Raw genomic sequence first — 14,526 nt, 5'->3', positions numbered from 1 at the left:
TACGTTACATGATCAAACCACTTGCATGTTACATTGGTATCAGAACTTCTACTTGTGACCCAGCTTGACTACTTAGAGTGAAAGCAAGTCCGTGAATGGTAAAATTGAGGTCACGGAAAACCACCCAGCCATTCATCATGTCACAAGAAAAAGAAAGAAGTTTCAAAGAAGGCATCACTGCAAAAGAAAGTGTCCATGAAGACACTAGTAGAGAAGAAAGTGTCCATGAAGCATAGTTGTCACGGTACAAAAATACGATACTGTACGGGAATTTCAGGTATGATATGAAATTTTCGAATACCGTATGATAAAATACGGGTTTTTTTTTTTAACACTTACAAACTATGGAGCTTCAAGCTTGAATGTGAGGGAAGGTTGGGGGGGGGAGGAGTCTACAGTGCTTGAGAAACCAGAACATGGAGATGTGTCTCTCCTAGTTGGATCTCTCAATTGTCTCCAAAAAAGAACCTGCATGGGTAATGCAATACCAAAGGTCTCCCAGTGTAGCGTTCATGACTAAGGGACCGTCCTTGCACAAATACGAGCAGTGCATCTAGGGTGATAGAATTAGGGACTCCTCTCTAGATCAAAATGGCCATGTCCAAATCTTCTCCCTTGTTCATAACTTGAGGATCTGACTGTCTAGCCTACCTATACCAAGGATCTCCAAGTGATGAAGCAAGATTCTCTCATCCTACCAATCAAGTGTACACTACCAGTCTACCTTGCTAGATTTTTTAGGTCTCTCAGCAACCCCATATAGAATATCGAGTGGACACGAAAGTTGAGAACTATTGCGGGCATTTGGGATCTTCGTTAAGCAAGATTTCTATATTTTTTTTTTAACATTTGGAATTTTTTTCTCAAGGTGGGGGGGGGGGGGGGGGACTCATACCGTACGAACCAAATGGGTTCGTACCGGTACGAGAAACAACTATGCCATGAAGACACAAGAAAAGAAGAAACGATTCCACAAAGTGCAAATATACTCCTTCAAGAGCTAATGGAGAAAAACAAGTTACTCAAGCTACAACTACAATAGGCAAAAGAAGCAAAAGAAAAGAAAGATCAACCTAAAGAGCAGTTTACAAAGCAAGGTTCCCAAAATTTTCAGCACATGCTTCTTCTCATGAAGTAACAAAGAAGACGGGAACTTGATGAGGCATGACAGACAGAGGTAGCCATATGTAAGGAGGCTGAAGACCGATGCCAGGCAAAACACGCGGCATTGGAATATCAACATAAGCTCGATTGGAAGCCATGCAACTCCACCATCTACAGTTGCTACACGCTAGTCTTATGGCAAACCTTCCCGAATTGGCATCTAGTCCTAGTTCCTCAATCAACCACCGTCATATGAGCTCAACCGATCTTTTGTAAGTATGATGGTAAGTGTGATCGTTCTACAGCCACGCAATTTATCCATCAATTTGTTGCATATTTTTCGTTGGCTCAAGTTTCAGATCATCAAGACAATCCATTTGGCGGCTCCACACCTCACGAGAGAAGCCGTTACTTGGTGGCAACATTGGTCAGGTCTCCATACAAATCTAGCCACAGGCATGACTCATTACGTATGGGAGACTTTTGTGTCTAACCTCAAGACATAGGGTGGGCAAGTGGGGCATAGTCACAGTCTCCTCCAAAACTGAAAGACGGAGGATGTTGGCAGTGTGCATGGCCATGGGTTCAGTGAGTCGAGAGGAACCCACCCAGAGTGATCCACTGTTAAATTCAAAAGGAGAGAGAGCCTCCAAGCCAAAAGCCAATTGAAAAGAGCTGTGTTGAGTCGTGGCTTTAAAAGCGGTGCGGTATACCCAAAGGGTGCCAAGGAGAGCCTCCGGCCATTTGTTCGGGTGTTGGTGACACATCTTCTTTAAAAGCTGGCACAAAACTTTGTTGGTGCTCTCGGCTTGTCCATTGGCTCGGGGATAGTTGGCAAATGATTTTCTATGGAAGATTTGGTAGTTGACTAGAAGGGTGGAGATAAGTTCATTGACAAAGTGAGAACCTCTGTCGCTTGTGATTTCAAGTGGACATCCAAACCTGGGGAAGATATGCTTGTACATAAATCGAGCCACTGTCTAGGCAGTGCAATCGTTTGTGGCTTGAGCCTCCGCCCACTTTGTTGCATAATCTGTGTCCACTAGAAGTTACTTGCACCTGCTTGGATGGGAAGTGGGTTCAATTGGCCCAACAAAATCAATTCCCCACCTCTCAAAGGGTGACCATGCAAGAGAAATGTGTAGAGGACGATGTGATTGTTTGGTAGGCTTTGGGCCACACCTTTGGCATGTGTTACAACACAGTACAAACTCTTTGCAATACTTGAACATGGTGAGCCACCACAAGCCTAATTGAAAAACATGGTTGGCTATGGTTACACCAAGTAGTGTCCACCGGCTCGACCACCATGTGCATCTTCCACCAAATGTGGCACCTCATGAGGACTGACGCACCAGCGGAGAATCCCGTCATTTCCTTCTTTGTACAGTTGACCGGCCACCAGCTGGAAAGGCTTGCTTTTGACTAGCAGACAACGCTTGTCTTTGGGGGAGAGGCCAACAGGAACCTATAGACAAAAGCTAGAGCACATCCCCGCACCAGTCTGGGGCAGCATCAACTTTGAAAAGGACATTATTGGGTAGGTCATCATCAATACCTAAGAGCGTGGCTCGTTCTCCGAAGTCGATTGTAGAAAGACGATCTGCCATGACGTGATGTTTGCTCGGCCAAAGAAGAATTTCGAAGACAAACCCCTGGAAAAGGGGTAGCCACCACCACACCCTCCCAACCACTTGCGGTTTGTTGAGAAGGTATTTCAAGGCATGATGGTCGGTGATGACAATGAAATGAACACCCAAAAGATAGTGCCTAAATTTTTGACAGGCATAGACAATTGCCAAACCTTCCTGCTTAGTGGTGCCGTAATTCCTTTCTGCCCTGTTGAGTAAGCGACTGGCATAGTAGATTGACCTATCCACTTGATGTTCTTGGCTTGGCTGGGCCAACACTGCACCAACAGCAGTTTGGCTGGAGTCTGTATGGACATGGAATATGATGGACCTTTTCGGCGACATCCAACTTTCGACTATAGTAGACCACAGGTTTATTGTCCTGCTGGAGAACTGCACTTATGGCTGCATTGCTTGCATCGGTAATGACCTCAAAAGGTTCATCCCAAGATGCTAACTTCAAAATAGGCGCTTTCGAGGCAACTTTCTGGAGTGCACGGAATGCATCAAGTGCCTTGCCTATGACTAAGACTTTTTGTTTATGAGTCTTCACCCCCTTGACAAGTCGGTGAGAGGTGCTGCAAGGCTGGAAAACTGGTGAACATGGGTACTGTAGGTTTGACAAAGACCTACGAAAGAACGGATCTCTTGGGCGGTCTGAGGGATGTCCCAATTTAAGATCTCCTGAACCTTTGGGGGGTCCAATCAAATCCCATCGGAACCGATGATATAGGCGTATGGAACCTCTTTAACACTAAAGATAGACTTTTTGGCGTTTATGTAGAGCCCATTATTTCGCAAAAGTTGCAAGACTTTCTCCACATCTTTCCATGCTGCTCCGCAGTGGCTGAGAATACAAGTATGTCATCAAGAAAGATGAAGACACACTTACCAATGAGGACTGCGAAAATCCTGGACATCATATTATTGAAGGTTGATGGAGCATTTGTAAGCCCAAAAGGCATGACTACGAACTCGTAGTGACCATGCTCTATCCGAAAAGCCGTTTTTGGAATGTTAGCTTCGAAAATGCGGACTTGATGGTAACCACTCTTGAGGTCGATCTTAGTGAAAAATTTTGCACCTATCTAAACACTCCAAAATCTACTCAATCCTTGGCATAGGAAAATTATTCTTAATGGTGAGTTTATTCAATGCCCTGTAGTCTACACAAAGGCGTGCAAACTTGTCCTTCTTTTGGACAAATAGGATGGGTGCAGCAAATGGTGAGGAAGAAGGCCGAACGAATCCAGCTCGGAGGAGCTTAGATAACTGTCTTTCTAGCTCGCCAATGGATGTAGGAAGGCTGCAAATCTGAGGCTAAGAGAAGGGACTGATTGGGACTGTTCTAGACTATGTATGAATGCTGAAAATGAGTATGAATGCTGAGTTTTACCTTCACCAAGTGGCTGTAGCAAAACGATGCATATGAGGATGCTGAAAACTGAATGAATGCTGAAAACGCAAGGGGTTCTGTAGGCTGAATGTTGTAGATGCTGTGTTTTACTGAAGGAAGGCTGAATTGCTCAAGCGTTGATGCTCCTATATGCTGATGAGAAAAACGCTGAAGGTTGATGTGCTGAATTCTACAATCGCTTATGCTCCTTGTGCTGACGGCTCCAAGCGTTGAGGTCTTCAATGCTGATTATGATATGAATGATGAATGGATGATATGCTCAGCTATTCATATGGACAAATGATGCAGTCGGCTGGTTACAGAGCTAGCCGACTGCATCTGTCCTTGATAAAATAGATAAATGATGTAAAAATGCCCAACAAATGCTATAAATTATGGGAATAATACTAGATAAATTCTAATGAATGCTAGGTGTTATCTGAAGGCTTCTGCAATGGTCTAAATGCAGTGGATGAATGCTATGCATTATGCATAGTGCTTTCTAATGCAAGCCCTAAGGCTTCTACTAACTCTACATGCATAAATGCATCTCTTCAAGTGGGTTAAGGGACTTGGACTGACTGACTGATTGTCTAAGGCTGAGAATGACCTACGTAGCTCGTGCTTGACTTATCCTGAACTCAGGATTACAATGGGGTCATGATGTACGACAAATATCATCCGAACAAGGTGCTAATAATGTCAATGTTGCACTAATGATGATGAGCCATCTTGTCACCATGCACTATAGTGCAAAGTGCATGTGACATTAGGACAACGCTTGCCCACTTGCTTTAGCCGTTGTTTCATGATGCGGAGATATACCCAATCTCCTTCCTTAAAGTGGACATCTCGCCTAGATTTGTTGGCTTGCCGGGTATATGCTTCTTGAGCCTTGGCAAGGCGCTCCTTAACTGACTCCATGATTTCCAAGAATGTCTCAGTAGTCTTATTAGCCTCAAGAGATGGTGACACCTGTCTCGTCAAAAGAGATGAGAAACGGCGTCCAAATGCTGCCTCATACAACGTCCAGTCAATACTCGATGAGTGTATATCATTTAGGATTGCCTACACCAAAGGAAGATATTGTCTCCATTTCGACTGCTGGTCATGGCAATATGATTTGAGAACGTCAAAGGCCAGTTGATTGTAAATTTTTGTTTGGCCATCTGTTTGAGGATGGAATGCGTTGGACAACTGCAACTTAGTCCCAAAATTGTCAAACAATGCTCTCCAAAAGTGGGACGTAAATTTTGGATCTCTATCTGCTATGATAGTCCGTGGCAAACCACCAATGGTGTACCAAAACTGAATGAACAAGCGAGCTATGTCCTCGGCTATGGCTGTCTGCTTGCATGGAATGAGCATGCAAAACTTACTGAATCTATCAACAATGGTCATACACTATTTTTCTAGATCCAGCTGAGGCGAGAAGAGGGCTTACATACTGATGTCATGAAAGGGCTTACATACTGATGTCATGAAAGGGTCCCTCAGGAATAGCAAAGGCTATAGCAACCCTGCTTGCTTGGTATGAGGTACTTGTCACGATGGGTGCTAGCATCGATCACATGTTGTGGGCTCTTTGCGTAAAGAAGATCTTTTTATTTACATAATCCTTTTCAGGATTCAGGCAATTGTGCCAAGGCATTTCAAGCCATACATCACATCCATGCAAGGGAGTTATCAGAGAGCTCTCATGATCTAGATACCCCTATATGTGAATTCAAAGTTTACCGAGGTTACATCCACTTGTTTGTCCTCAAAGGCAGCATAGGCATTCATTTTGCACACCCATATCGTGCACATCCACCCCAATGGTGGCAGCTATGACTGTCGATATAAAATTATATGAGGAGCCGTCATCATACAAGAATAGAGCCAGCAGGTCGTTTAGTTGTCCCTATGCTCTATGCCCCTCTGTGGGCTGTCCCATTTTGCCTTGTACATCTGGAACAATTTGTGCAACAGGCTTGTTTTATTCCTCTTTATTTTTCACTACTTTTGGGCATTTACATGATTCAATTTTCCACATTTAAAGCATCTTCCCTCTTTCATGTAAGTCATCCATTGCTTATAGACATACATACCGTAAGCTGTCCAGTTGCCCTCAGGCTTTTTTCCAGAGGCATCATCATACTCTTTGGCATCCTTTGAATCCTTTTTAGGTGGCTGTCCACCCTCGGGCTGATTATAACCAGCCTTCTCCTTTCATACATAGCCTTTCTAGAATTTAAAGAGGGTGTCTCTTTTGGTTATTCCGATGCACACACTAGGGTAGGTTTTACCATAGGGTTTTACTCTTTCCATCATCCATTTTTTGTTCCCTGTCAGCACTAGACAGGAGATATACATGCCATACGATACACACTTTCTTGGGATTTGCGGAATGGAGGTTTATTTGATTCTTTTTTCTAGCTCTTTTCTTCTGCCTCATGGAAACCATAGCTGGATTACCTTCCTTGATGGTCTTTATCATCATGTGGAGTGTAACTTGCAACTGGTTTGATCGTGTGACGCACAGCAAGACCTTCTTTATACCTTTATGTTAGTGAGCATGAAGCAGTCCACTTTTATCTTTATACATTTAGAGCTGAAGAGAGACAGTAGAGATGACACTAGATTGGGTCCCAATCTATCCACTTAAGGGCCCCCAAGAGTATTTGCTATTTTACTTTGGAGAACTTCTGTTACAACGCAGAGAACTTACTGAGTATGACTAATGGAGACTGCCCCAATTTACCTACTTAAGGGCCCCCTCCCGCAAACATGAGTATTTTGCTTTATTACTTTGGAGAACTTCTGTCACGATTGTGACTAACTCTCTTAATCTCTCCTTAATTACTCCTAAATCCCTTATTAACTGAAAGGACACCTGTGAAGGGTCACACCCTTACATATGGGTCACTATCGAAGGACATGTCTATTCATTAAAAGACACACCCCTAAGTCCAAAGGACATAACCATTGATTCAAGAGCCACACCTCTTCCCAGGGATGTGTCTCTTCACTTGTACCCTTTCGGCCTCTGTTTAAGAAAGGCCTCTGATGCAAACAACTCAAGTCTTTTCCTGCAGTATTTGTCTTATGTTCATTAATTAAGTCTTAATCATGTTAATAAAGCTATAAAAGCTTTACAGTGGTATCAGAGCAAACTTTTTTCGCCCTGTGACATGTCCAAACCCTAACCCTAACCCTAAAATCAGCCTGCCCAAACCCTAAAATTGGGTGTAGCAAGTGTTGAATGGAAGAGCAAGAGAGAATGCCCCATCAAATTCAGCCCCTAACTCCCAATTTTTATTGATTAAGTTTAGGCCAGCCATATGCAGGACACTCTTGAATAAAGGCAAGACAAACAAAAACAGCCTTCAGTCGGCACCCCTTCATGGACAGGCACCCTTCCCATGAACAGTCGCATCCCTTCGTGGATCCCTCCCTAGTCGGCCTGCAGATGAGGAACTCACCCCTTCGTGGAAGTTTCCAGCATTGAGAAGCGCCGTTTGACTGCTGATTTTTTTAATATAAAAAAAACGGGGCAATCCTACATTATTACTTACCCAAAGGGTTATGCCCCTTAGGCTTTCATGCCACGTCTACAAATAAAATAAAATAAAATAAACCAAAACTCACCTTACGGGCCCCTGCGAAACGGCGCCACCTATTGGCCGTTTTCAGCCTGCAATTGCTGCCACCCTGTAAACGTCTCCAGCGCGTCGGATTGCTGCCGCCTCTCTTCATTGAACTTGGCCTTCTTCATTGTTTGCTACCTGCTGTCTACTCCAGTGCGTGGACCAGCCACTTGCAGTTGTGGATTTCTGTCGACTTGCGGGCCACCCTATCCTTGGTGCTTCTTCTCCGGTAACAATATTTATTATGGCAACCTCCTTCAGGTGTGATTTTTCCATTTTCTTGGGCATAAAAATCTCACATAATGTGGAGTATTAACATATCAGAAACCCGCCATTTCATTCTTTTGCGGGCTCTCCACTCCTTCGGGGCCAATATCACTTTTTACGTGTTCAAGAGCACCTCTCAAATCACGTGGACACACATTACCCTCTTCTCCGATGGCTTATGGCAGAGGAAACCTATGATTTCAGTTATTTGCAGGATACACCCTCTCAGTCCATAGTGCCCTCTCCTACCCATGTTTCTCCACCAGTCTCTCAGCCCCCGTTCCAGTGAGTGCGCCCCCCTTTTTCCAGCCCACTCATTACCGTATTCAGATAGCCACACCGACTATCACCTCCGAGAATTCGATGTGTGGGTGATTCGTGTTCGTACTTCTGCACAAGATCTGGATCATTACTGTTTTATACTCGGGCGTCATCCTTATCTGGGCGCTATCCTCCCCGAGTGTAGCATCATTTTTCATGAATATAGCACCTATTCTGAGGACGTTTATCCATCTTCATTCACGGTGCGCCCCTCTATACCAGAATATACACCTTTGACACCAGTAGCTGCCCCTACCCCTGTACCTTCTTCTCGTGTAGTAGACTCTCGTGCGAGCCCAGTCCCAGAGGATCGCCCTTACTATACTGGATGGTCTATAGCCACTTCACCACCAGTACGTAGCCTCTCCTCTCGAGATTTCCAGATGCCGCACCCTCCAGCCGATGGTTCTTACTAGAGCCCAACGGCGTCATCAACAGCAAAAACCCCCAGAGCCTCGTTACCCTGAAGCCTCTACATCAACATCTTCTCTCATGGCAGAACCTGTTGACATACCAGCCCCTCCGAAATGGCAGCCAGCTTTGCAGCAACTTTAGCAGCAGTTCCAACAGCAACTCCAGGAGTCTATGGCATCCTTGGCTTCGCAAATCCAGTAGCTCCACACGGATTGCCACTCCTACACGAGTTCCGTACCAGCAGCAGATGTTTCAGCAATAGTACCAGCAGACGCAAACGTCATTCCTTTCGAGGTAGAAGGCGACAACCTTAAAACTCTTTATTGTCTTTTACAAGCCAGTAAAACAAAGAAATTGGAAATTAAACCCCCTGACTCTTATGGTGGTCAGCACAATAAGTGCATCTTAGACCAATGGCTCTACAAACTGCGGTTATACTTTGAAACCATGACCCTTTCTAATTCCAAAAAGGCGATTTTTGCGGTATCCCTCCTCAAAGACACTGCTTTATTGTGGTGGCAATGACGACAGCACGCCGGAAAATCGGTTACAACGTGGGAAAAATTCGAGCGGGTCCTCTGTAAGCAGTTCATACCTGCCAATGTGGATTTCCAAGCCCGTACTCGCTTAGGCCATTTGGACCAAACTGGTTCCTTGGCCTCTTATATCTCCTAGTTCACCAAATTGATACTGGAGATTGACTCTTTGTCCCCAACGGACGAACTTCATACCTTCGTTGAAGGTCTTAACCCCACACTGCGTACCGATGTTTAGAAATATAACCCTGTCGATCTTGTCGATGCCATACGATACGCCGAGCGTGTTGCAGACATTAATTCTCGAAATTCGGCCTCTTCCGGTCGAGCTGATGCCTTTCAGAAAGCGAATGGATCTCGTATGAACCGAGATAGTCGCAGAGAATCTTCTGGCACTTCTACCTCCCAGCCTAATCCCCAATGGAATAATTCTCAACATCCTTGCCGATCAGAAGGATCGTCCTCTTTTCGGTCCCGACGTTCTCAATCCTTCCAGCCACGCAGTTCGGATCGTGGACGGGACCAAGGACGTGACCAATCTCGCAATCCTCGTCCTTCCACTGTTCCTTCTGGACGGGATCAACAAAAGACGGGATTGTGCACAATTTGTAATGGAACTCATCGTTGGTTTGAGTGCCCCAAAAGACCAACCCATCGACAGAATTCTAATATTGAACCCTCCACTTCCGAGGAGAAACCCCTAGTTGCTGACAAAGGAAAGCGTGCAGTTAATCACCATGCTATTGCACTTGCTTTAGTGATTACCGGTACTGCCACAGCACAAGCTGCCTCTTCACCGTTGCCCCAGTAGTCTACTTAGGTTTTGGTTCTTCAAGGTTCTATTTCCAGTCACCCTATTCAGGTACTCATTGACCGTGGATGTTCTCATAACTTTGTGGGAATCACCTTGACTCAGAGATTGAAGATTCGGACTTCTCAAAGTGCTGTTATTTATGAAGTAGAGCTTGTCGATGGTTCCACATCCTTGTGTAACACCATTGCCAAACACCTTTCCTTTCGAATTCAGCACTATCGTGACAAACTGGATTCCCAAGTCATGAATTTGGCACATTATGATATGATTCTTGGTCAAGAATGGTTGTATCAATATGATCCCTTGATCAATTTCCGAAACCATTCCACACAATTTGCTCAAAATGATATGCTTGTAGCACTCGAAGGAATCAGAGACCAACCTTCTACACCAACCCTTTCAGCTCTTCAAGTGAAATGGTGGGTCCGCAAGAGTGGTTGTTCCTCAGCACTTTTAATGGTCTATTCAGCCAACGATCCTTTCGAGGACATAGATACAAAGGTGATGTACCTCAGGCAACCTTTCTTTGCTCCATACTTGGATCTTTTTCCTCAGGAGCTTCTTGCGGTTCTCCCACCTCGGCGACCAGTCGACCATGCTATTGATATCCTTCCTGGCAGTGCTCTACCTACTCGTGTTCCATATCGAGTTTCTTTTACGGAATCTCAGGAGATACAGCGACAACTTACTGAACTTTTGGAAAAAGGACATATTTGACCAAGCAAAAGCCCTTTTGGAGCTCTCGTACTTTTGGTGAAAAAGAAGGATAAGTCTATGCGCCTTTGCATCGACTATCGTGCCCTTAATAAGTTGACTATTAAGAATAAGTATCCTCTTCCACGCATTGATGAATTGTTTGATCAATTGCTCCATGCAAAGGTCTTCTCCAAAATTGATCTAAAGTCTGGATATCATTAGATTCGCATTCGCGAAGGTGATGAATATAAGACAGCTTTTCGCACAAAATATGGTCATTACGAGTACTTGGTCATGCCATTCGGGTTAACCAATGCCCTTGCAACATTTATGAGTCTGATGAATGATCTTTTTCGTCCTTTTCTAAACAAGTTTGTCATTATCTATCTTGACGACAACTTGGTGTTCAGTCGTAATATGGAAGAACACAAGGCACATCTTAAGATCGTTTTCCAGATGCTTCGTGACAATGCTCTTTATATTAATCCAGGCAAAAGTGAATTCTTCAAGACATCCTTGGAGTACCTTGGACATGTTGTTTCAGCAGACGGTATTTCCGTGGATCCAAAGAAAATACAGGTTATTGTCAATTGGCCACTCCCACAAACATCCATGATGTTCGTTCTTTCTTGGAACTTGCCAACTTCTATCACACAAAGGTTCATCGATTTTCCGAAATAGTTGCTCCTCTCATAGAACTTCTAAAGTCCGCTCTTGCATTCAAGTGGACTGAAGCCGCAACACAAGCTTTTGAAAATTTAAAGACAGCTTTGACAACAACTCCTGTCATGGCTATTCTTGACCCTACTCTCCCCTTTGATGTTTACACGGATGCTTCTGATATTGCCACTGGTGCCGTCTTGATGCAACAAGGACGTGCTATTGCGTTTGACAGTCATAAGCACTTTGCAATTCAAGTAAGATACCCGGTATATGACAAGGAATTTTTAGCTATTGTTCATGTCTATCGTGCATGGAAACATTATCTCCTTGGTGCGGATTCAGTGGTGAAAACAGATCATCATTCTTTGAAATATATCTTCACGCAGCGAGTTATGAATGCTAGGCAAGTGCGTTGGGTCGAATTCTTAGCCAATTTTCATATGACAATTGAGTATGTTCCTGGTCTTAACAAAGTGGTTGCGGATGCCCTCAGTCGTATGCCGCCAGCTTCGATCCTGGCTATTTCTACAGTTGAAATGGATATACCTCAAAGTTTCAAGGAAAGTTATTCAAAAGATCGTGATTTTGGAAATACATTTCGAATTCTCAATTCTCAGAATGCAACTCCTTCCGACTTGAAGATTTATGGTGCATATACAATAGTGGATGGTTTATTATATTATCAGGACCGTATTTATGTACCTCATGATACTCATGTTCGAAGACTATTGGTGAAAGAACATCACGAGGTCACTTTTGCTGCACACCCAGGCATCAACAAGACATATGGTCTATTGACAGCTACATACTATTGGCCTCAAATTGAGCAAGATGTTATTAAATTTGTTACAGCATGTCTCTCATGCCAACGTATGAAAGCTAGCAAACAAGTTCCAGTTGGTCTTCTTCAACCACTTCCAGTTCCCAATGAACGCTGGGAAAGTATTAGTTTAGATTTTATCACTTCATTGCCACGTTCTTCTAAAGGCAATACACAGATTCTTGTGGTGGTTGACAGATTTTCTAAAATGGCACATTTCATTCCGTGCAAGAAAGCAGCCCAGGCGTCAGATATTGCAGTACTGTTCATACTATATATCTTCAAACTTCATGGATTGCCAAAATCTATAGTTTCTGATCGAGATCCAAAGTTTACAGGACATTTTTGGACTTCGATATTCAAGTCTCTTGGTACAAATTTACTCTTTAGCTTTGCTTATTATCCACAGACAGATGGACAAACGGAACGAGTTAATCAGATTCTGGAAGAAATGCTGCATCATTATGTTCAGTCTCGATTAGCTTCATGGGAAGAATATTTACCTTTGGTGGCAAGGGATTGATCGTCGTAAATCACAACCTTAGGCTACTAAACTAAACTTCACTTAATGATGCTTAAGAGAATGGTGTCAATGCAATGCAATGCAACTATATTAAATGAATGCGTTTACAATGAAGATCTATAAATAGATTTATGCTGTCCTAGATGAATATCTATCTCAGGAAGAGAGAGATATGCTGAATGCTGATGACAATGAATGTTCCCATCTCCAATACTGAGGTCCACCCTTGGAATGCTAGCTTTCCTCTATGCAGGAGGCAAGAGATGACTGAACTGAACGCCTGAATGCTGAATATGCTGATCTGCTGGCTCTCCTTGCTCCCTAGATAGGAAACGCTGAGAAGAATTGAAGATGCCCAGATGATTTATGACTGAAAGGATGCGATGCTTTATATATGAGGGAATGTTGCTGGTCGGTTTATTGAAGCTTTGGAGATTTGAAGACTTGACACCAACGATTTGTTTGAAACCTGTTTTCATACCTAAGTTGTATTCGGGGTGAACTGGTGATATTGAAACACCCCAAACTTGTACAAGTTCATTACTCCTTTTGGTGATGAAATAGTGGGGGGGGGGGGGGTTTGGGACATCTTCGACCCCTAGTGTAATGTTCATGGGTGCTATTTTCATTTGTGGTTAATTGTGGAATTTAATCTTGTTAATCATTAAGAGATTTGTGCTCACCCTTACACCAGATGTAAAATGCATTCTTTCTAGATCAAGTTGAGAAATTTGCAAAACGTACACACGAAAACAGCACTTTTGAACCAACATGGTAAAAGTGCATACTTGGCAAGTATCCTGTCCAGAAGCTCTCCACCTTCACATAGCCTGCAGTATTTCAAAGGACAGTCGTACTTTCGAAGGAAAGAAACAAAAAACAAATCTAAGCCCAAAACCACACACAAATATGTAAACACAAAGAAGTCAAATCAAACTTACTCCATGACTATGTAAACATAGTCATCATCTTCGAAGGCCTCATGAAACTGCACCACATTTTCATGCCCGGATAAGGCACGCATGATCTTCACTTCTCTTCTTACATCCTCCACAGCAATAGGAAGAAGCATCTAACAATACAGAAAACTATCCTTTATCAAAAAGACTATGTGGAACTGCAGTAAATACAAAACATTGCTGAATTGTATCGGTAGAAAATTTGGCAATGGATGTTGGATACCAAGGATGTTTGGGGGGGGGGGGGGGGGGGGGGGGGGGGGGGTTGTTTAATATATGCCTCTTCTGCATACTTCTAATAATTAACACCCCTACTGTAAGCCAAAAACATTGGACCTAACAGAGAAACCATATCCTGTGAGCTTCATGCATACCTTCGTCTTTTCAATAGTCTTGACAGCAACTCGTTCACCGGAGGAGATTTCAGTGGCGACGTAGGTGTAGCCAAATTGGCCATGGCCAAGCAGCTTGCCTTGCTGGTATCTTTGCTTGTAGTCAGTGGAGTATCCAAACTTGGTGACCTTGCCCAGGGGTGATTTAGACTTGGGGTTTGGTTTGGCTGCTCCCTTTGAGGGCGAGCTCCGTCTTGCTTCTACAATCTTCTTCTGCTTTCCTCGGCCGTCCTGCCGGTGGTTTTCTGCACGTTTGGACTTAAGGGAGGATAGCCAACCCCCCATGGCAGAAACGTGGCCAAAATGGCAATATTGGAGATCACAGATAAGAGGAAATTTGCCTCAAACCTATGGTGGAGAC

At 43.7% G+C, this 14,526-nt stretch overlaps 1 protein-coding gene across 1 annotated transcript in view; it reads right to left on the bottom strand.

Annotated features, from left to right (window-relative positions):
- Positions 1–14,526, bottom strand: part of LOC147638657 (calcium-dependent protein kinase 28-like) — a 60,088-nt gene that overhangs the window by 44,710 nt on the left and 852 nt on the right. The window contains exons 2-4 of the mRNA XM_086798601.1: positions 14,148–14,513; positions 13,756–13,886; positions 13,603–13,644 (exon numbers count right to left, since the gene is read on the bottom strand). Coding sequence (XP_086654727.1) covers positions 13,603–13,644; positions 13,756–13,886; positions 14,148–14,450 — 476 coding nt within the window. The 5' untranslated portion in view covers positions 14,451–14,513. The remainder of the gene's footprint in view (positions 1–13,602; positions 13,645–13,755; positions 13,887–14,147; positions 14,514–14,526) is intronic.

The sequence above is a fragment of the Cibotium barometz genome, chromosome 5 (genome assembly GCF_041138505.1).
Source record: "Cibotium barometz isolate CiBa-2024 chromosome 5, ASM4113850v1, whole genome shotgun sequence".
NCBI classification, from domain to species: Eukaryota; Viridiplantae; Streptophyta; class Polypodiopsida; order Cyatheales; family Cibotiaceae; genus Cibotium; species Cibotium barometz.
Note: the sequence above shows the minus strand (reverse complement) of the source record. Positions and strands in the feature narration are given on the sequence as shown.